The sequence below is a fragment of the Salmo trutta genome, chromosome 14 (assembly GCF_901001165.1).
Source record: "Salmo trutta chromosome 14, fSalTru1.1, whole genome shotgun sequence".
NCBI lineage: Eukaryota > Metazoa > Chordata > Actinopteri > Salmoniformes > Salmonidae > Salmo > Salmo trutta.
Genome location: NC_042970.1, coordinates 64531368 through 64555244, shown reverse-complemented (window position 1 = coordinate 64555244; position 23877 = coordinate 64531368). Strand labels below are relative to the sequence as shown.

At 43.1% G+C, this 23877-nt stretch overlaps 1 protein-coding gene across 2 annotated transcripts in view; it reads right to left on the bottom strand.

Annotated features, from left to right (window-relative positions):
• Positions 1–23877, bottom strand: part of ube2o (ubiquitin-conjugating enzyme E2O) — a 50239-nt gene that overhangs the window by 20941 nt on the left and 5421 nt on the right. For both annotated transcript variants that reach the window (XM_029776846.1, XM_029776844.1), the window contains exons 2-3: positions 888–947; positions 350–460 (exon numbers count right to left, since the gene is read on the bottom strand). In XM_029776846.1, the coding sequence (XP_029632706.1) occupies positions 350–460; positions 888–947 (171 nt within the window). The remainder of the gene's footprint in view (positions 1–349; positions 461–887; positions 948–23877) is intronic.

The following is a 23877-nucleotide window of genomic DNA, read 5'->3' as shown; positions in this document are numbered from 1 at the left end:
CTGCAGAATGAAGGAAAAGCAGCCAACAACTGCTCAGCATATGTGGGAACTCTTTAAAGACTGTTGGAAAAGCTTTCCAGGTGAAGCTGGTTGAGAGAATGCCAAGAGTGTGCAAAGCTGTCATCAAGGCAAAGGGTGGCTATTTGAAGAATCTCAGATACTCGAGAAGGACAAGACAATTGAATAGCCTAATTGTATTTATATATAAGCAAATGGTTAATTAAAATATAAATCCTTACAAAATAATACATTATTTTGATAAATCACATGTTGAAATGTTTCCATCTTGCAACTCCTCTGTGGACAGTGTGGTCAAGTGAATACTGTGTCCATCTCTGTTTTTTCTTACCCAGATGTGATGTAGGTCTTTACTGTTGACGGGATACAGGACACAGTTGGTCCCCACTAGTTTTACAGCACACTCTATGTCGATGTTGGTCACGATGCCACACTGGTTGTCCTGGAAACCACAAACAAGACAAGGTGTACCATATCACCATCCCCATGACACCATCCAAAAACAACGCACCAATGTGTGTCGGTGCATTTTAATTTCAGTTTTCTATCACTAGTCAACTCAATAAATACCACCTGGGGACAGGTGTTGAACATTAGCATAAGCTACACATACGCTAAAATGTTTACTCAATATATCAGTGTGCTTGCTCTGGATAAGAGCGTCTGCTAAATGACTTAAATGTAAATGCTTGCGTCAATCCCCATCTTAAAGAGGGCATTGTACGCGCTTTCTGATAAAAGGCACGTTAGCACATTCTACATAAAAACACTGCAGCCTGTACAGTCATCCTGTGTTGGTACGCCAGTCATGTAGGGTGTCATCAGCTAACACAGTGTAGTGATACGACAGGAGAGGGAGCTCGGCTTACGTTAGAATTCATCCGCCGCACAATGTCTCGGATAACGATGGATCGATCTACAAGTTTCAGCTGCAACAGAGGGTGGAGAAAAGAGAGAGGGGGGGGGTGAGATGAGAACATCATAAAGTACATAGGCAAGAGCGACAACTGAAGTGGTCTAATTTCAGCTGTCATTTTAGCATCTTGGTGGCAGCTGGAATGCCATGCGGTCCCGGTTACCGACCAAATCGTCTCATCTGACCCCAGTCTTATGACTGCTGCCTGATACCAGTAGTGATAACGCAGCAGTGAGGTGGGCTGTGCTAAATACAAGTCAGCCTCTTCCAAATCACAGTAAGCAGTAGTGCCTGTAGGGTGCTGCACATAATCCCACCAATACCAAAAAATATTGTACATACAACACCTTTGATGAGAGTGCCTTCGGAAAGTATTCAGACCTCTTGACTTTTTCCACATTTTGTTACGTTACAGACTTATTCTAAAATTGATAAATGTGTTTTTTTCCCCCTCATCAATCTACACACAATACCCCATAATGACAAAGCAAAAACAGATTAAAAATAAATAAAAATACACTGCTCAAAAAAATAAAGGGAACACTAAAATAACACATCCTAGATCTGAATGAAAGAAATAATCTTATTAAATACTTTTTTCTTTACATAGTTGAATGTGCTGACAACAAAAATCACACGAAAATAATCAATGGAAATCCAATTTATCAACCCATGGAGGTCTGGATTTGGAGTCACACTCAAAATTAAAGTGGAAAACCACACTACAGGCTGATCTAAATTTGATGTAATGTCCTTAAAACAAGTCAAAATGAGGCTCAGTAGTGTGTGTGGCCTGCATGCTCCTGATGAGGTGGCGGATGGTCTCCTGAGGGATCTCCTCCCAGACCTGGACTAAAGCATCCGCCAACTCCTGGACAGTCTGTGGTGCAACGTGGCGTTGGTGGATGGAGCGAGACATGATGTCCCAGATGTGCTCAATTGGATTCAGGTCTGGGGAACGGGCGGGCCACCGCCAGCATTCAAAAGTGACCAAAACATCAGCCAGGAAACATAGGAACTGAGAAGTGGTCTGTGGTCACCACCTGCAGAACCACTCCTTTATTGGGGGTGTCTTGCTTATTGCCTATAATTTCCACCTGTTGTCTATTCCACTTGCACAACAGCATGTGAAATTTATTGTCAATCAGTGTTGCTTCCTAAGTGGACAGTTTGATTTCACAGAAGTGTGATTGACTTGGAGTTACATTGTGTTGTTTAAGTGTTCCCTTTATTTTTTTGAGCAGTATATATTAAAAAATAAAAATAAACACATTTACATAAGTATTCAGACCCTTTACTCAGTACTTTGTTAAAGCACCCCTGGCAGGGATTACAGCTTTGAGTCTTCTTGGGTATGACCCTACAAGCTTGACACACCCGTATTTGGGGAGATTCTCCCATTCTTCTCTACATATCCTCTCAAGCTCCGTCAGGTTCGATGGGGAGCATTGCTGCACAGCTATTTTAAGTACTCTCCAGAGATGTTCGATCAGGTTCAAGTCCGAGCTCTGGCTGGGCCACTCTAGGACATTGAGACTTGTCCCGAAGCTACTCCTGCGTTGTCTTGCCTGTGTGCTTAAGGTTGTTTTCCCGTTGGAAGGTGAAGCTTCACCCCAGTCTGAGGTCCTGAGCGCCATGGAGCAGGTTTTCATCAAGGATCTCTCTGTACTTTGCTCTGTTCATCTTTCCTTCGATCCTGACTTGTCTCCCAGTCCCAGCTGCTAAAAAACATCCCCACAGCATGATGCTGCCACCACCATGCTTCACTGTAGGGATGGTGCCAGGTTTCCTCCAGACGTGATACTTGGCATTCAGGCCAAAGAGTTCAATCTTGGTTTCATCAGACCAGAGAATCCTGTTTCTCACAGTCAGTCTCTTTTTGCCTTTTGGCAAACTCCAAGTGGGCTATCATGTTCCTTTTACTGAGTAGTGGCTTCTGTCTGGCCACTCTACCATAAAAGGCCTGATTTGTGGAGTGCTGCAGAGATGGTTGTCCTTCTGGAAGGTTCTCCCATATCCACAGACGAACTCTAGAGCTCTGTCAGAGTGACCATCGGGCTCTTGGTCACCATAGACAGTCAATTGCCTTTCCAAATCAAGTTGTAGGAACATCTCAAGGATGATCAATGGAAACAAGATACACCTGAGCTCAGTTTCGAGTCTCATCGCAAAGGGTCTGAATACTATGTACATAAGGTATGTTTTTTCTTTTAAATAACATGGCTAAAATTTCTAAAACCGTTTTTCACTTTGTCATTATGGGGATTGTTGATAATTTCTTTTTATTTAACCCATTTTAGAATAAGGCTGTAACGTAACAAAACGGTGAAAAAGTCAAGGAGTTTGAATACTTTCCAAAGGCACTGTATATAGTATAAGGTAAAAAAGTCTCGACTTTAACCGCAACTTCCCCCTGCCTGGTCGCTCTCATCCGAATGACAAGGTCGTACAGCAATGATGCGGTCTATAGACGATGCACCGAGTTTATTCAGGGATCTCTGGGGAAGCGGGAATAAGAGCATTTGAGTATTAGATCAACAATTGGATGTCAGAGGGTACAATTCAGTCTCACTCTCGCCACAAACACACAGAACTGAGAAAATACTGTTGGAATAATGCCCTTGTTAATGTCACAGTGAATAAAATATCACCACTGCAGCAGATAAATGGCAGTTTAAGAGAGGCACTACTAATTACAAATGATCTATATACCCTGGCAGCCCTATGTACAGCAATAGCCTAATAATAGGTTGGTGGGTGGCTAGGCAGATTGAGGGATAGATGAATGAAGGAATTGGTATACAGGGAAATTACTAAATGAAAGCAGAATTTACTGGGTGGAAGTAATCAATGAGTGAATGGAGAAAGAGGATAAATAGGGTTGGGACTGACTGGGTAAGGCTGTAATTGGGTCATGTCTAGATGAAATACATCTTTTGTCAAATTTAACATCAAAAGTTGTTTAAAAAAAAAAAAAAGCATTTTCACTAACCTTAACCTTATTATCCTAACCTGCTGCACAAGTTCCCCTAAACCTGCTACGAAAAGTCAACTGACAAAAGCTGTATCCCTTCTAGACAAAACCAAATAACTGAGGGAGGGGGGGGGCACAGATGCCTTATCAGGGGATGACTGGGAAACCCTGTGCCTCCAAGCACCGTTCTCCTGTTAACACACTTGGTGAGGTGAAATGTTCAGAATGTTGCAGGGAGAAATGCAATGAAGAACGGACGTACTCCATGAAAGACCATCATATCTGTTCTACACCATACATTTCTATTCGAAACAGACGATACCTTTAAAAACAGACTCCCAATAAGATACAGTAACCCAAACTAGCCTTTCCAGTCTGAGAAATACAGTCTTAACTCTAATTAGGTTGTATCTTTAATCATCCACCATGTTGATGCAGTAGACAAACATGACTGGGGAATGGGAATCACACAGACTACGCAACACCGCAGGGAATCACACGAAGACTACGCAACACCGCAGGGAATCACACAGACTACGCAACACCGCAGGGAATCACACGAAGACTACGCAACACCGCAGGGAATCACACAAAGACTACGCAACACCGCAGGGAATCACACAAAGACTACGCAACACCGCAGGGAATCACACAAAGACTACGCAACACCGCAGGGAATCACACAAAGACTACGCAACACCGCAGGGAATCACACAAAGACTACGCAACACCGCAGGGAATCACACAAAGACTACGCAACACCGCAGGGAATCACACAAAGACTACGCAACACTGCAGGGAATCACACAAAGACTACGCAACACCAGACTCACTCGAGAGTCAAATCAGCTCGTTGCTGTCTATTCCATTTTCCAGGTGATGACACGTACTGTTCTCAAAATGTGAGACGACAGACAGATCACTCTTCAAAGGCAAGAGTTATTCAGTAAGCCAGGGATAGGCTAGTGGTGGGGCGCCAACATGCTCCATAATACTAATCAGTGTAATGTGGCTAGCGCTAGTGATGGCAAGCTGCTCCTCTGGCTGGAGTTGGAATGGGTGGCAGCTGCCAGCCGGATGCCATCACCTACAATAGAATCATGGAGGAGAGAGGAGGGAGGCAGGACAAGAGATGATTAGGAGGAAGAAGAGAGGAGTGAAAACTAGGAGGGAGGAAGTGTGGTTATGAAGTGGAAGGGTGTGTGTGTGTGTGTGTGTGTGTGTGTGAGAGAGAGAGACAAAATTGGACATTACGGAGATATAAAAAGCTATTACTCTAGTAATCCGGTATCTCATGTACACACACCACAATCTGATTGGGCTAGGCCAGCTGCAGCTATCCACATGTTTTCAGGCTCTGCTGTCTGAGATAACCTTACTCCTGTAAATTGTGGGGCGAGGAAGAGGTGGGCAAAATGGGATCGATGCTCTATTTACACATAACGCCGTCTTAACCGTCACACCACTTCCAGTGTTGAGGCTGGACACACTCATGCATGCACACTTACACAAACACAGATAGGCCTACACTGAAGCATGCGCACACAGTCCCTTGTGTGTGTTTAGTGATTTGAATTCTGCCATGAAGAGGGGTCAGGCAGCCTGCGGATGAACCAACCGTATCACTGCATAGGAACCATGAGACTAAAATCAGTACATACTCAACCAAATATGATGGAAGCAACCATGTGAAGTACTAAGATATGACATTACAATTGAATACAGCAGGGCAGGCCACACCTTCCAGAAAGCATATTCAACCGTGACTATTGTATAGCTATCAAAAACAATCCAATTTGGCTTTTATTATTCATGGTGTGTTTGTAACGCAGTCCCGGTTCCATTCCCAGAAATAGTCAGAGGGAGAGGAAAACAGGATGCGGGAGAGAGCAGAGGAAGGGTATACGTTCACTGATCTCATCTACAAGCGCTGGTGATCGAGAACTCAGAGAAAGAAAAGGCATGAATATCCTCTCTCCCTTTTCTAGTCTATTTGTTTTTCTGCTCCCCCGGCCCACCAAAGGAAGCTATTTCCTAGATCTCATCTGTTGCCTGCCTGTTCACTGCTCAATGAGCTGATCTGTGCCTCGCTGCATCCTGCACAAATCACTGCTCCTCCTGTGGGTGTGGAACACACACACGAACACACACAGTATGTAATCTGATTATGCATACAAAAATGGTACACATCCCAGTTGCTCATGTGCATACATAAAACTCTCACATATTACGTAGCCTATGTAAAACTACTAACACAAAGAGAACATACACAGGTCCCTCTCCCCCCCCCCACCCCCCTTGTCTCAACAATGATCCTAAAGCTAGAAAAATCCAGAGGGAAAACGCTGAAAACATCCTTAGTCTGTGTGTGTCGTATGTTGGAGGATTGCCTGTCGACACAATATAGATGTTCAGGAATTCAGTGGAAACACCCGTCTGTATTGGAAAGACAACCCGGTATTGGCGTCTTTTGTTCAGGCACCAGTAACCGTCTAATAACAATGGTTAGTCAGCATCACGGCGTCAAGCGGCAGCCTGGAAACCAGCAGGCTGTTCTGTAAAGGTGCTGCTAAAGAGAGGGGAGGTCTTTCTCATACACACTATAGTGCCAACACAGTCTACTAGAACACACTAATAAAGCGGATATCTCTCTGAAAGGGCGAGCTAAGCTGTCAGGCTAAAGGCTAACAAAGCAGATCTGTTCCTTTGTCTCATCTCAAGGATGGAGAGTTTTTGTCTTGTGATAGATCAGCGTTTCCTAAACTAGGGGTTGAGACCATGAGGTGGCGAGAGAAACTCAGGAAAAATAACTATAATTCACCGCTTGGTTCATAGAACCGCGGTTACGTGAGTAACCTCCAATATACACTAAATGTGGTCGTGAATGTTTCTTAGTCGAGTGACAACCAATGTAATTTGCTAGGTTATTGTTATCAAACGCGCTATTGGAAATGGTGTTTTACCAGAATAAAGTAGCCTGAGAAACCCCCTGAGACACGACTCATCTGGCTACATAGCCTTCCTGCAGATTGGGGCTTAGGTTTCATTAGATTGTTCAGGTTCACCATCAGCAATAGTTTGGTAGTTTAGCTTTAAACAATCAGTGTGTGTGTGCATGTGTGTGTATATATATATATATATATATATATATATATATATGCTCATTTTTAAATATACAGGGTAAAGTTCATTTCATAACAAGGACAAATGTTTTTTCTACCTGCACCAGTCAGCGGGAGGAAAAGAGAACTTCCACAATGGTCTAAGCCAGTGGTTCCCAAACGTTTTATTGTCCCGTACCCCTTCAAACATTCAACCTCCAGCTGCGTACCCCCTCTAGCACCAGGGTCAGCGCACTCTCAAATGTTGTTTTTTGCCATCATTGTAAGCCTGCCACATACACTCTTATGTTTAATACATTTATTGTATAGTGTGTGTCACAACCCGGCTTGTGGGAAGTGACAAAGAGCTCTTATAGGACCAGGGCACAAATAATATAATCAATAATTTTGCTCTTTATTTAACCATTACATATAAAACCATATTTGCTCATAAAAAATTATGAATAACTCACCACAGGTTAATAAGAAGGGTGTGCTTGAAAGGATGCACACAACTTTGCAATGTTGGGTTGTATTGGAGAGAGTCTCAGTCTTAAATCATTTTCCACACGGTCTGTGCCTGTATTTAGCTTTCATGCTAGTGAGGGCCGAGAATCAACTCTCACATAGGTACGTAGTTGCAAAGGGCATCGGTGCCTTGAAATCTGGCAGTGACTTCTGATTAAATTCAATTTTCACAGAACTGCTTGTTGCAATTTCGATGAGGCTCTCTTGTTCAGATATCGGTAAGTGGACTGGAGGCAGGGCATGAAAGGGATAACGAATCCAGTTGTTTGTATCATCCGTTTCGGGAAAGTACCTGCAAAATTGCGCACCCAACTCACTCAGGTGCTATATCAAATTTGACATTGTCCGTAAGATTGAGTTAATTTGCACACAAAGACGGAAAGACCTGTGTGTTGTCATTGTTAATGCAGACAGAAAAGAGCTCCAACTTCATAATCATAGCCTCCATTTTGTCTCGCACACTGAATATAGTTGTAGTCCCTGTAATCCTGGATTCAGATCATTCAGGCGAGAAAAAGCGTCACCCAGTTAGGCCAGTCATGTGAGAAACTCATCATCATGCAAGCAGTCAGACAACTGAAAATGGTCAGTAAAGAGAACTTCAAGCTTGTCTCTCAATTCAAAAAACGTGTCAATACTTTGCCCCTTGATAACCAGAGCACTTCTGTATGTTGTAAAAGCGTTACATGGTCGCTGCCCATACAGTGAGGGAAAAAAGTATTTGATCCCCTGCTGATTTTGTATACGTTTGCCCACTGACAAAGAAATGATCAGTCTATAATTTTAATGGTAGGTTTATTTGAACAGTGAGAGACAGAATAACAAAAAAAATCCAGAAAAACATGTCAAAAATGTTATAAAATTATTTGCATTTTAATGAGGGAAATAAGTATTTGACCCACTCTGAAAAAAATTACTTAGCACCTGGTGGCAAAACCCTTGTTGGCAATCACAGAGGTCAGACGTTTATTGTAGTTGGCTACCAGGTTTGCACACATCTCAGGAGGGATTTTGTCCCACTCCTCTTTGCAGATCTTCTCCAAGTCATTAAGGTTGAGGCTGACGTTTGGCAACTCGAACCTTCAGCTCCCTCCACAGATTTTCTATGGGATTAAGGTCTGGAGACTGGCTAGGCCACTCCAGGACCTTAATGTGCTTCTTCTTGAGCCACTCCTTTGCTGCCTTGGCCGTGTGTTTTGGGTCATTGTCATGCTGGAATACCCATCCACGACCCATTTTCAATGCCCTGGCTGAGGGAAGGAGGTTCTCACCCAAGATTTGACGGTACATGGGCCCGTCCATCGTCCCTTTGATGCGGTGACGTCCTATCCCCTTAGCAGAAAAACACTCCCAAAGCATAATGTTTCCACCTCCATGTTTGACGGTGGGGATGGTGTTCTTGGGGTCATAGGCAGCATTCCTCCTCCTCCAAACACGGCAAGTTGAGTTGATGCCAAAGACCTCCATTTTGGTCTCATCTGACCACAACACTTTCACCCAGTTGTCCTCTGAATCATTCAGATGTTCATTGGCAAACTTCAGACAGGCATGTCTATGTGCTTTCTTGAGCAGGATGACCTTGCGGGTGCTGCAGGATTTCAGTCCTTCACGGCGTAGTGTGTTACAATTGTTTTCTTGGTGACTATGGTCCCAGCTGCCTTGAGATCATTGACAAGATCCTCCCGTGTAGTTCTGGGCTGATTCCTCACCGTTCTCATGATCATTGCAACTCCACGAGGTGCGATCTTGCATGGAGCCCCAGGCCAAGGGAGATTGACAGTTCTTTTGTGTTTCTTCCATTTGCGAATAATCGCACCAACTTATCACCTACTCACCAAGCTGCTTGGCGATGGTCTTGTAGCCCATTCCAGCCTTGTGTAGGTCTACAATCTTGTCCCTGACATCCTTGGAGAGCTCTTTGGTTTTAGCCATGGTGGAGAGTTTGGAATCTGATTGATTGATTGCTTCTGTGGACAGGTGTCTTTTATACAGGTAACAAACTGAGATTAGGAGCACTCTCTTTAAGAGTGTGCTCCTAATCTCAGCTCGTTACCTGTATAAAAGACACCTGGGAGCCAGAAATCATTCTGATTGAGAGGGGGTCAAATACTTATTTCCCTCATTAAAATGCAAATCAATTTATAACATTTTTGACATGCGTTTTTCTGGATTCTTTTGTTGTTATTCTGTCTCTCACTGTTCAAATAAACCTACCATTAAAATTATAGACTGATCATTTCTTTGTCAGTGGGCAAACATACAAAATCAGCAGGGGATCAAATACTTTTTTCCCCCTCACTGTATCATTGCATAACGCAGAAGATACACGAGAGTTCAGGGGCCTGGCTTTAACATGGTTAACCATTTTCACTGTAGTGTCCAAAACATCTTTCAAGCTGTCAGGCATTCTCTTGGCAGCAAGTGCCTCTCAGTGGATGCTGCAGTGTACCCAAATGGACTGTTTGAAAATGTGAAGAAAAAAAAAAAGTTTATTTAAAAAAAAATTATAATAATAATAATAATAATAATAATAATAATAATAATGTGAATCACATTTTTATTTGGCGTACCCCCGACGGCATTGCATGTACGTACCCCACTCTGGGAATACCTGCCCTAGATGATATGATTACTCACACCCATGATCTCTTATGATGCTCAATGCAATGTGGCAAGCTTCGCACATATCCCTCATACCTTTCACTGTCTCAGAGGCAGGTGGTGAATGAAATACGCAGAGCATGTTCTTGACTGGCTTCGATAATGGGGTTCTGCGGTGTGATTGAAACAGAGCCACACCGGTGGAAGACCTGAGACCAATCATACGACACTCTCCTTTTGGAGATGTAAAAAAGATTTCATAGGGAAAATGCAGCGTAGCCTATTACAGTGCAGATAAAAAGAGTCAGTCTGCCATTGTTGAGACGGCAGCGTGTGTGTAAATAAGTTTCCCCAGGGAAACTTGAGGGAGTAATATGATTCCATCTGAAGAAGAAAAAACTACAAAAGGTGACAGTGGGAAATGCAAGCGTTGCACCCCACGGGACGCTTCTTTTTCTACTACGCCATCTCTGAGTACGTTTGCGAGGAACTGAATACGAGAGGGAATTTTCTTTTTGGTGAAACACATTTTTATTTGGCGTACCCCAGTTTGGGAAAACCTGGTCTAAACCAACCGATTTTACAATTAAAAAAATATATATATTGATATAAAAATATCGATTCTCTCGCAAGTCTCAAAGTTCTTGGTGGGTATTTATCGACTAAAATCCATTTTTCATGGCCCTGTCTTTCAAAGATAATTTGTAAAAAAACAAATAACTTCATAGATCTTTATTGTAAAGGGTTTAAACACCGTTTCCCATGCTTGTTCAATGAACCATAAACAATTAATGAACATGCACCTGTGGAACGGTCGTTAAGACACTAACAGCTTCCAGACGGTAGGCAATTAAGGTCACAGTTATGAAAACTTAGGACAATAAAGAGGCCTTTCTACTGACTCCGAAAAACACCAAAAGAAAGATGCCCAGGGTCCCTGCTCATCTGCGTGAATGTGCCTTAGGCATGCTGCAAGGAGGCATGAGGACTGCAAATGTGGCCAGGGCAATAAATTGCAATGTCCGTATTGTGAGACGCCTAAGACAGCACTACGGGGAGACAGGACGGACAGCTGATCGTCCTCGCAGTGGCAGACCACGTGTAACAACACCTGCACAGGATCGGTACATCCGAACATCACACCTGCGGGACAGGTACAGGATGGCAACAACTGCCCGAATTACACCAGGAACACACAATCCCTCCATCAGTGCTCAGACTGTCCGCAATAGGCTGAGAGAGGCTGAGCTGAGAGAGGCTGGACTGAGGGCTTCTAGGCCTGTTGTAAGGCAGGTCCTCACCAGACATCACCGGCAACAACGTCACCTATGGGCACAAACCCACCGTCGCTGGACCAGACAGGACTGGCAAAAAGTGCTCTTCAATGACGAGTAATGGAATTTGTCTCACCAGGGGTGATGGTCAGATTCGCGTTTATCGTCGAAGAAATGAGCGTTACACCGAGGCCTGTACTCCGGAGCGGGATCGATTTGGAGGTGGAGGGTCCGTCATGGTCTGGGGCGGTGTGTCACAGCATCATCGGACTGAGCTTGTTGTCACTGCAAGCAATCTCAACGCTGTGCGTTACAGGGAAGACATCCTCCTCCCTCACGTGGTACCCTTGCTGCAGGCTCATCCTGACATGACCCTCCAGCATGACAATGCCACCAGCCATACTGCTCGTTCTGTGAGTGATTTCCTGCAAGACAGGAATGTCAGTGTTCTGCCATGGCCAGTAAAGAGCCCGGATCTCAATCCCATTGACCACGTCTGGGACCTGTTGGATCGGAGGGTGAGGGCTAAGGCCATTCCCCCCAGAAATGTCCAGGAACTTGTAGGTGCCTTGGTGGAAGAGTGGGGTAACATCTCACAGCAAGAACTGGCAAATCTGGTGCAGTCCATGAGGAGGAGATGCACTGCAGTACTTAATGCAGCTGGTGGCCACACCTGATACTGACTTTCTTTTGATTTTGACCCCCCCCCCCTTTGTTCAGGGACACATTATTCCATTTCTGTTAGTCAAATGTCTGTGGAACTTGTTCAGTTTGTCTCAGTTGTTGAATCTTATGTTCATACAAATATTTACACATTAAGTTTGCTGAAAATAAACATAGTTAACTGTGAGAGGACGTTTCTTTTTTTGCTGAGTGTATTACTAGCTCAAACACTGAACCTGCAAAAATGACATTCCTTCGTGGGTGATGGTAATTTCAGATTAACTTACACACAGAGAGAGAGAGGTCCGCTCAGTCTGATTCAGCTCACGAGCTCCATCAGCAGCATATTTGAATTTAGAATGGAAAATTAAATGTAATTTATGCAACAACTGTTAGTGCATCGAATCGTATCGCAATGAACGTTCCTCTAATCAAACCAAATCCTTTCAAACTAAAATGTTTTGTTCCTGTATCATATCGGAGCCCATGTATCTAGGATGCATATCAAATCGTCTTGAAAGGGAAAGATGCAGATCACTAGTACAACAGTACTGGTTTTGTCTTCCTGGGCTCATTTACACGAGTCACACTCTCCAGGTGGGGTGCAGGAGGAAGGATGGAGGGAGAAAAAATGAGACAGAGATAGACAGAGAGAGAGAGAGAGAGAGAGAGAGAGAGCGAGCAGCCTTGGGCCACGCCTGCTCTCCATTCACATACAGCATGTTCATACCTAAGATGATAAAGATCAAATATTTATCTCATACTAGATTCACGCTCCCTCATTCACACACACACGCCAGGGCCATGTACGACAGATACACACAAAACCATCCTACACACACCTCCCTACATTTCCCTCCTCCATCTCAAGCAGACCAGCCATGTCTGACAGAGCTGGAGGTCCATTGATCCAGACAGTGAACCCACACACAGCTCCATTAGATGGGCTGTGTGGTAATGTTCTAGGCCTTTACTCCTGTTCTCCTGGGGGAGAGGAGAACCAGGTGGCGTTAAGAGAACTGATAGTCTGGTATAAAGCCACTATATACTTCTGGAACAACTGATGGGAGCTGAGGAAGGGTCAGCAGCGAGAGAGAGAATTACTGATTGAGAGAGTGAAAATAGTGGCAGGGCAATAGGACTGAGGGAGACAGACGGATAAAGGTAGGTAGATGGAGAGGAGGGGTGGAAAGAGAGGGGGAGGGAAGAGCAAAGCAGAGGGAAAAACAGAGAGAAAGTGAGCCAGACACAGAACCAGCCTGTCTCACCGACTGTGAGGTGTCAATATTGCAGAGGGAGAGGCTGCAGACAGCCGGCCTTTCTCCCCAGAGCACACATCTACCACACACAGAGAGGCAGAGAGAGCGAGCAAGTGAGGCAGAGGGAGAGAGAGAATGAACTATAGGCCAAAATACAAACTAGAGGTCGACCGATTAATCGGCATGACCTATTAATTAGGGCCGATTTCAAGTTTTCATAACAAATCGGTAATTGGCATTTTTGGGCGTCGATTACATTGCATTGCATGAGGAAACTGCATGGCAGGCTGACCACCTATTGTTACGCGAGTGCAGCAAGGATCCAAGCTAAGTTGCTAGCTAGCATTAAACTTATAAAAAACAATCTTCACATTATCACTAGTAACTACACATGGTTGATGATATTACTAGGTTAACTAGCTTGTCCTGCGTTGCATATAATCAATGCGGTGCATGTTAATTTATCATTGAATCACATCCGACTTCGCCAAACGGGGGATGATTTAACAAAAGCGTATTCGCGAAAAAAGCACAATCGTTGCACGAATGTACCTAACCATAAACATCAATGTCTTTCTTAAAATCAATGCAGAGAAGTAGATTTTTTTTAAACCTGCATATTTAGTTAAAAGAAATTCATGTTAGCAGGCAATATTAACTAGGTAAATTGTGTCACTTCTCTTGCGTTCATTGCACGCAGAGTCAGGGTATATGCAACAGTTTGGGCCGCCTGGCTCGTTGCGAACTAATTTGCCAGAATTGTACATAATTATGACATAACATTGAAGGTTGTGCAATATAACAGTAATATTTAGACTTAGGGATGCCACCCGTTCTATAAAATACGTAACGGTTCCGTATTTCACTGAAAGAATAAACATTTTGTTTTCGAAATTATAGTTTCCGGATTTGACCACATTAATGACCAAAGGCTCTTATTTCTGTGTTTATTATATTATAATTAAGTCTATGATTTGTTAGAGCAGTCTGAGCAGTGGTCGACAGCAGCAGGCTCGTAAGCATTCATTCAAACTTTACTGCGTTTACCAGCAGCTCTTAGCAACGCTTGATCACACCACTATTTATGACTATCAACTCCTGAGATTAGGCTGGCAATACTAAAGTGCCTATTAGAACATCCAATAGTCAAAGGTATATGAAAAACAAATGGTATAGAGAGAAATAGTCAACGCGTCATAATTCCTATAATAACTACAACCTAAAACTTCTTAACTGGGAATATTGAACCACCAGCTTTCATATGTTCTGAGCAAGGAACTTAAACGTTAGCTTTTTTACATGGCACATATTGCACTTTTACTTTCTTCTCCAACACTTTGTTTTTGCATTATTTCAACCAAATTGAGCATGTTTCATTATTTATTTGAGACTAAATTGATTTTATTTCTGTATTATATTAAGTTAAAATAAGTGTTCATTGTTCATTCAGTATTGTTGTAATTGTCAGTATTACACACACACATACATACATAAAAAATGTAAAACGTCCGATTAAATCGGTATCGGCTTTTTTTTGGTCCTCCAATAATCGGCATCGGTGTTGAAAAATAGAAACCCTCCAACCCAAAAAAGCCTGTGGGGTTCATGGTATCCTCAATGAAATGCTAAAATATACAGACCACAAATTCCAATTGGCTATACCTTATCATCCACAGCTCTGACATATTCCCCAATATTTGGAACCAAGGACTGATCATTCCAATACACCAAAGTAGAGAAGTTTGACCTCAATAACTACCGTGGGATATGCGTCAACAGCAACCTTGGGAAAATCCTCCGAATTATCATTAACAGCAGACATGTACATTTCCTCAGCGAAAACATGTACTTAGCAAATGTCAAATTGGCTTTTTACCAAATTAGCGTACAACAGACCATGTATTCACCCTGCACACCCTAATTGACAAACAAACAAAAAAGGCGAAGTCTTCGCATGCTTTGTTGATTAAAAAAAAAAAAAAAAAACTCAATTTGGCATGAGGGCCAGCTACACAAATTGATGGAAAGTGGTGTTGGCGGAAAAACATACGACATTATAAAATCCATGTTCCCAAACAACAAGTGTGCGGTTAAAATTGGCAGTAAACACTCATTTCTTTCCGCAGCTTAAGCACCACCCACTTCAACATATAAACGGATTGGCGAGGGCACTAGAACAGTCTGCAGCATCCGGCCTCACCCTACTAGAATCTGAAGTCAAATGTCTACTATTTGCTGATGATCTGGTACCTCTGTCCCCAACAAAGGAGGGCCAACAGCAGCACCTAGATCTTCTGCACAGATTGTCAGACTGGGCCCTGACAGTAAATCTCAGTGAGACAAAAATAATGGTGTTCCAAAAAAGGTCAAGTTGCCAGGACCACGAATACAAATTCCATCTAGACACCGTTGCCCTACAGCACACAAACTATATATACCTCAGCCTAAACATCAGCACCACAGGTAACTTCCACAAAGCTGTGAATGATCTGAGAGACAAGGCAAGAAGGGCCTTCTATGCCATCAAAAGGAACATACAATTCAATATGCCAATTAGGATCTGGCTAAAAATACTTGAATCAGTTATAGAACCCATTGCCCTTTGCTGTTGTGAGCTCACCAACAAAGAATTCACAAAACACCAAATTGAGACTATGCATGCAGAATTCTGCAAAAATATCCTACGTTTACAACGTAAAACACCAAATAATGCACGCAGAGCAGAATTAGGCCGATACCCGCTAATTTTCAAAATCCAGAAAAGAGATGTTAAATTCTACAACCACCTAAAAGGAAGCAATCCCCAAACCTTCCATAACAAAGCCATCACCTACAGAGAAATGAACCTGAAGAACCCTCGAAGCAAGCTGGTAAAAATACCTGTGAGCAATCACAGCAGCAAGATTTGAGACCTGTTGCCACAAGAAAAGGGCAACCAGTGAAGAACAAACACCACTGTAAATACAACCTATATTTATTTTCCCTTTTGTACTTTAACTACTTGCACCTCATTATTACAACACTGTATATAGACATCATGACATTTCAAATGTCTTTATTAATTTGGAACTGTTGTGAGTGTAATCTTTACTGTTCATTTGTTATTGTTTATTTCACTTTTGTTTATTATCCATTTCACTTGCTTTGGCAATGTAAACATATTTTTCCCATGCCAATAAAGCCCTTTAAATTGAATTTTGAGAGAGAGCGCGAGAGAGCGAGAGGCCGAGAGAACGAGACCGGGAGAGAGTGAGCATCAGATACATCATCTAAGGAGGGGTGTGGTTGACAACAACCCTTCCACATTACATCACTGCTCTGCATTCTCCAGCACAGTACTCCACAGGGACAGGGAGGAGGGGAAGAGGGATAGGAGGAGGAGGACAGCTTAGTAGCGAGTTACCGAAGCCATTCTCTCGACCCCTAGGCTATAGGGAAGGATGGATCCAAGATGACTTAGCTGCTTCTCCCCTTTTCTAATCTCACCTCTCCTCCACCTGCTGTAAGGCCTCTTCACCTTCCAGACCTGTGTCACTTTCTCTCCCTCTGCTGATGATCCCTTGTTCTGGCTGCTTGTGAACGTGTGACTTGTGTGTGTGTGTGTGTGTGTAGAGCTGGACCCTAAGGCCTTTGGCTGACCAGCAGTGTGTGCATGTGTCTCCACACTAAGGCCCTGGCACCTGCTCAACATTACTCAAGCTCATGCACTCCCTTTGAACACGGAGGCTACTTGGCAGTGGCAATGTGTCCCAGATTACTTCATTAATAGTCAACCACAGGACCTGCAGTTTAGCCTATTCTCTGAGCACTACAGGACTAGAACCAGGTTAGTAAGTAGCAAAGAGGCTAGTAACGAAAAAGCTACATAGTAGCAAAGACCCTCAGTTTGCTAATGTGGCTAATGACTGCGATGCTAATGCTAATTGTGTCAAAACAAACATCATGAAGACATGTCAATTAACATGTGAGGAAAATGGCCTAACATCACGGTAGTGTCAGCCGTTTAGTCTTAACTGTAAGTCGATTAGGATCATCCGCTGTCTAAATACAGATACCCTAATTTGTGATATCTTAAGCCTCCTCAGTAGGGAATGGCTAACCGCTAAATGGCAATTATTCAAGCACCATGCTAATAAGTTGGCTAGATAATTAATAACCTAATAATGACAAGATGGTTGATGTCTCTATAATTGGAGAAGGCTAGCTAGCTACTGTTATCAGCACATGGAGTGACTCGGCATGTTAACTGCAGTCAACTCGCTGGATTACAAGGCATCAACTGTATAGGCCAGGGTCCCCCCCGCTTTCACGTTTTGGTTTTTGCCCTTGCACTACACAGCAGATTCAAATAATCAAAGCTTGATGAGTTGGTTATATGAATCAGCTGTGTAGTGCTAAGGCAAAAACCTAAACGAGCACCCAGGTGGGGCCAACAGGACCAAGTATGGGAAAACTCTGGTCTTGGCCAGCGAAGTGATCCCAGAGCTCTTGCTGAGAGGGGTAGGGCAGGCCAGGATGAAGGATGGGATTCACAGTGCAGGCAAGGCAGCGAGTGAAGCACCCTCCCCAAACCCATCACTGAAATGGATCCTTCCAACTTCCCATACATCACTAGCAGACAGGCCAGCCCAATAAAGCAGCAAATGAGAGCGGGGTGGGTGACGGGGCAAAAAGGTGACAAATAGGACCAAGGCTTATGTATGACATCATGTTCTCCAGAGGGGACAGAGCGGGAGAGACGAGGTCAGAAAAACAAAGCATGAGCCTTGTTCATCTTATCATTGCTGTGCTGCTGCTTACGAGCCTCTAAAAAGCATACCTCTAATGCCTTTTCAGCTAGTCGTATGGTGCTACCTAATGTATATCAAACCATTATTTACATTCCAGTGCCCAACACAGGCCGTTATCTGACGGAATGCTCACTCATTACCCTGGATAAACCAGAGTCAGCGCTTTGCAAACAAATAAAGAACAATACTGATAAGCAGCATTTTAGCCTAGCATAGATTAGCCGTTGCAATAGCTTTAAACTGTATCCTGAAAGTACCGCACTCTACCTTCAGGACAACAAAAGGAGACCAAATACTCCCAAGTCGGTATGTAAAAAAAAAAAAAAGATATTGGCCTATTCAGCAAACTAAGGGGTTAGGCCTATAACTGCAAATGCCTGCAACAAGAAAAAAAACACTAAAAATAGAGCCTGGTAAAATAAAAAAGGGGGGGGGAAAAAGAGGAAAAAAGAACCAATGGGACAGAAGGGGGGCCCTTATCACTTAAGGACAAAAAGCTCTTCATTAGCATAGCAACCATCTGCTCAGATCTAGCCCATCTCTTCTTCTTTCCCCCCTCACTGTATCTCTCCCTCGTGCCCCCTCTCATTTCCCCTCGTTCTCTTTCCATCTCCCTCTCTCGTCATCCCCCCTCTGCACCCACCGTCATTACCAGCATCACGCCACACTCCACTCCTCCTCCACCCCCAGGGCCAACGCCGTCCCCCCAGGGAGGAGCCCCTGGCCTGGGCGTCACGGTCACCTCAGGCCCCCTCTGACAGCTCAGTCTCCAAGCCCAGCCTTGAATAAGGGATAAGAGGGTGGGAGGGAAACCATCGCCCCACCACAGTACCATGCCCTGCGTTCCACTGTCAGCTACCTGCTGCAGTGATAGCCTTGGATAGCCTATCATAGGAATAAAACAGTGTACTAGACAGTGTACTGCAGAAACAAGGCTGAGTTAGCTAGTGTTCTAGCAATACCGTTCTGTGCTCACTTTCACTGTACTGAATTGTAGGCAGCCACAGGCTTCCACAGCATGAACCCTGTCAAAGACCTTCAATTGGCCCCTTAGCCTTATTGAGGGACCATTGAGAGACAATGTCCTTTGTAGTCAAGAGGCACTATTTTCAGTCCTAGCGTCCTTGCTAGGCTAGCGATGTAATGGTTGCTATTCAGGGGGCAGTGCCAGTTAGTGGTTATTCCATTTAACCGAGCCCAATATGAACAGATTTTCACACATAAGTCTTGATGAAGACAGCAGGGTTGAAACATGGGGTTCTTTGTACAGTTTATAATGTGACTGTAGCCCACCTTCGCGAGAGTGCAAAGCCCCTTCCTGTCCAAACACATTTAAAAAAGGGGTAGCTATACATTCTATTCAACTGAGCCTGATTAAAACCCTTTCACTTATAAGTCTTGAAGAAAGCAAGGTCGAAACATTGGTTAGTAGTCCACCTCTGATAGAACTAGCAAAGCAACGCACCTTCCTTTCCAATCAGGTTGGATGGAGAGATCACTATAGGGGAAAACAAAGACATCACAGAGTGTCCTTGCCCTAGATCAGGTATTCCCAAACGGGGGTACGCGCAATGCCGTCAGAGGGTACGCTAAATTCTTCACATTTTCAAACAGGACATTTATATTTTCCAACGAGGCTATACATTTGGGTGAATTTTTTCTCCCCCTTGCCTGAGTAGACTCGTTTCACTGCCAAAAATAAAATGAAACCATCTAGTGTTCAGCGAAATAACACCACAATGTCAAATACAGGTAGCCTAGTCAAATAATTAACATCCAATCACATTAACCGTTACTCTCTCGCGGGAAACCTTCACTCTTGCTCAGACATTTAGAAACGATACATGAAAATTTGAAAAATAAGCCACAGGAGTTTTTGGAGCAAGAATAAAGACGGCTTTCAAGTAGTAAGACATGTATTAAAGCAACAGATACCATTAATAAGAAAGGGCTAGAAGAGTCTTATATGGTGACCTACTGAGTGGCTAGGACAGGCAAGCCCCATACTATTGTGGAGGACTTCTTTCTGCTGCCGCAGATATGTCTGGGACAATGCTGGGGGAAAAGGTACAACAACAACAAAACTGTACAGACAATGCCTTCATCAAACAACACTGTTTCGCAACGCATCAGTGACATGGCAGGAGATGTTTTGAAACAATTACTGCTTAGCATACAAGCCAGTAAATCATATGCGTTACAGCTGGATGAGTCAGACCGGCGGGCCTGGCACAGCTCCTGGTATGTCCGTTACGTTTATGGGGGGTCAATTAAGAAAGACATCCTCTTCTGCAAACCAGGACATGAGAGGATACTTGCAAAGTACTGGACAGCTTTATGACATCAAATGAACTTTGGTGGTCAAGATGTGTTCGTATCTGTACTGATGGTGCAAAAGTCATGACAGGGAGACAGTGGAGCGGTAATGCGCGTGCAAGCAGTTGCTCCCGACGCCACTTGGGTACACTGCAGCATCCACCGAGAGGCTCTTGCTGCCAAGAGAATGCCTGACAGCTTGAAAGACGTTTTGGACACTACAGTGAAAATGGTTAACTTTGTTAAAGCAAGGCCCCTGAACTCTCATGTATCTTCTGCATTATGCAATGATATGAGCAGCGACCGTGTAACGCTTTTACAACATACAGAAGTGCTCTGGTTATCAAGGGGCAAAGTATTGACACGTTTTTTGAATTGAGAGACAAGCTTAAAGTTCTCTTTACTGACCATTTTCACTTGTCTGACTGCTTGCATGATGATGAGTTTCTCACATGACTGGCCTATCTGGGTGATATTTTTTCTTACTTGAAGGATCTGAATCCAGGATTACAGGGACTCTCCAACTATATTCAATGTGAGGGACAAAATTGAGGCTATGATTATGAAGTTGGAGCTCTTCTCTGTCTACATTAATAAGGACAACACACAGGTCTTTCCATCACTGTATGATTTTTTTTTTTGGTGTGCAAATGAACTCAAGCTTATGGACAATGTCAAATGTGATAAAGCGAAGCACCCGAGTGAGCTGGGTGCACAATTACACATGTACTTTCCCTAAACGGACGACACAAACTGGATTCGTTATCCCTTTCATGCCCTGCCTCCAGTCCACTTACCCATATCTGAACAAGAGAGCCTCATTGAAATTGCAACAAGCAGTTCTGTGAAAATGTTACTTAAATCAGAAGCCACTACCAGATTTCTGGATAGGGCTGCGCTCAGAATTTCTTGCCTTGGCAAATCGCGATTATTGGAGGACCAAAAATAGTCAATACCGATTAATCTGACGATTTTATATATATATATATATATATAGTGGCAAAGAAGGGGGTCGAGTGATAAATGGCAGATATGTGAGGGCAGAACTAATAAACGGGCTCTGCCCGATCACTAAAATGGCCACCCCGATCAGAACTACAGATCACAAAATGGCCGACTGCCAAAACTACAATTCCCAGAAGCAAGGGCAACCCTCAGAAGGTGGAGCCGACCCACAGATAAAAGGTCAAGAAAAACCAGGAAGAGAGAGAGAGGGCGGGAAGGATCTATGAACCATAGAGAGAGAGACATTCTACATTGGCTGGATTTACCATGTACGAGCTGGACTGTTTTGGACTTACCTGTTGGCGTTTAGACCTGGACCTACCGAGAACCAGATTTGTGTACCGAACCCTGCTATCCTTGACCTTACCTGCGGCCTGGGTGGACCAGGACAGAGAAACAAACATACAGGTACTGTCATGTTCGAAAGAACTTTAATTCTGGGCTGACTTTGGTGACAGTTTCCCACTTAATTTGTGACAAACGCTCCTAGCTTTGAAGAGGTTGGCCACAATATATATATATATATATATAAATAATGACAATTACAACACTGAATGAACACTTATTTGAACTTAATATAATACATAAATAAAATCAATTTAGTCTCAAATAAATAATTAAACATGTCAATTTGGTTTAAATAATGCAAAAATACAGTGTTGGAGAAGAAAGTAAAAGTGCAATATGTGCCATGTAAAAAAAGCTAACGTTTAAATTCTTTGCTCAGACCATAAGAAAGCTGGTGGTTCCTCTTAACATAAGCCTTCAATATTCTCAGTTAAGAAGTCTTAAGTTGTAGTTATAGGAATTATAGGACTATTTATCTCTCATAGACCTTTGACTATTGGATGTTCTTAAAGGCATTTTAGTATTGCCAGCCTAATCTCGGGAGTTGATAGGCTTAAAGTCATAAACAGCGCTGTGCATCCCAGCACTGCTAAGAGCTGCTGTTTGAATGAATGCTTGAGCCAGCTGCTGCCTACCACCGCTCAGTCAGACTGCTCTATCAAATCATATACTTAATTATAATAAACACAGAAATATGAGCCGTTGGTCATTAATATGGTCGAATCTGGAAACTATCATCTCGAAAACAAAACGTTTATTCTTTCAGTGAAATATGGAACCGTTCCGTATTTTATCGAACGGGTGGCATCCCTAAGTCTAAATATTACTGTTACATTGCACAACCTTCAATGTTATGTCATAATTATATAAAATTCGGGCAAATTATTACGGTCTTTGTTAGGAAGAAATGGTCTTCACACAGTTCGCAACGAGTCAGGCGGCCCAAACTGCTTCATATACCCTGACTCTGCTTGCAATGAACGCAAGAGAAGTGACACAATTTCCCTAGTTAATATTGCCTGCTAACATGCATTTATTTTAACTAAATATGCAGGTTTAAAAAAAATATACTTCTGTGCATTGATTTTAAGAAAGACATTGATGTTCATGGTTAGGTACATTATTGCAACGATTGTGCTTTTGTTATATCATCAAGTTGAAGTAGGCTGTGATTCGATGATAATTTAACAGGCACCACACCGATTATATGCAACGCAGAACAAGCTAGTTAACCTAGTAATATCATCAACCATGTGTAGTTAACTAGTGATTATGTTAAGATTGATTGTTTTTTATAAGATAAGTTTAATGCTAGCTTGCAACTTACCTTGGCTCCTTGCAGCCACAAGGTCCTTTTGATGCTGCACTCGCGTAACAGGTAGTCAGCCTGCCACGCAGTCTCCTCATGAATTGCAATGTAATCGGCCATAATCAGCGTCCAAAAAGGCCGATTATCGATTGTTATGAAAATTTGAAAATCGGCCATGCCGATTAATCGGGCGACCTCTAATTGAAACAGGGCCACACCGGTGGAAAATCTGAGACCAATCATACGATACTCTCTTTTTGGAGATGTAAAAAAGATTTCATAGGGAAAACACGGCGTAGCTTATTACAGTGCAGATAAAATAGTGTCAGTCTGCCGTTGTTCAGGCGGCAGCATGCGTCTAAATAAGTTTCCACAAGGAAACTTGATTAAGAGTAATATGATTCCATCTGAAGAAAAACAAAATACAGAGGTAACAGCGGGAAATGCAAGCTTTGGACCCCACGGGACACTTCTTTTTCTGTTACGCTTTCTCGGAGTATGTTTGCGAGGAACTGAATACGAGAGGGAATTAGTTCAACTTTACCTCACGGACGCATATGTCACGTTGAGACTAATGATGCACCGATATGACATTTTTGGCCGATACCGATATCCAGTATTTTCCTTGCCAAAAAAAAACCCTGATAATGATAACCAATATTAAACATTTTAGCGGCTACTAGAATGCTTAACAAACACATGGACACAGCAGTCTAAGGCACTGCATCTCAGTGCAAGAGGCATCACTAGAGTCCCTGGTTCGAATCCAGGCTGT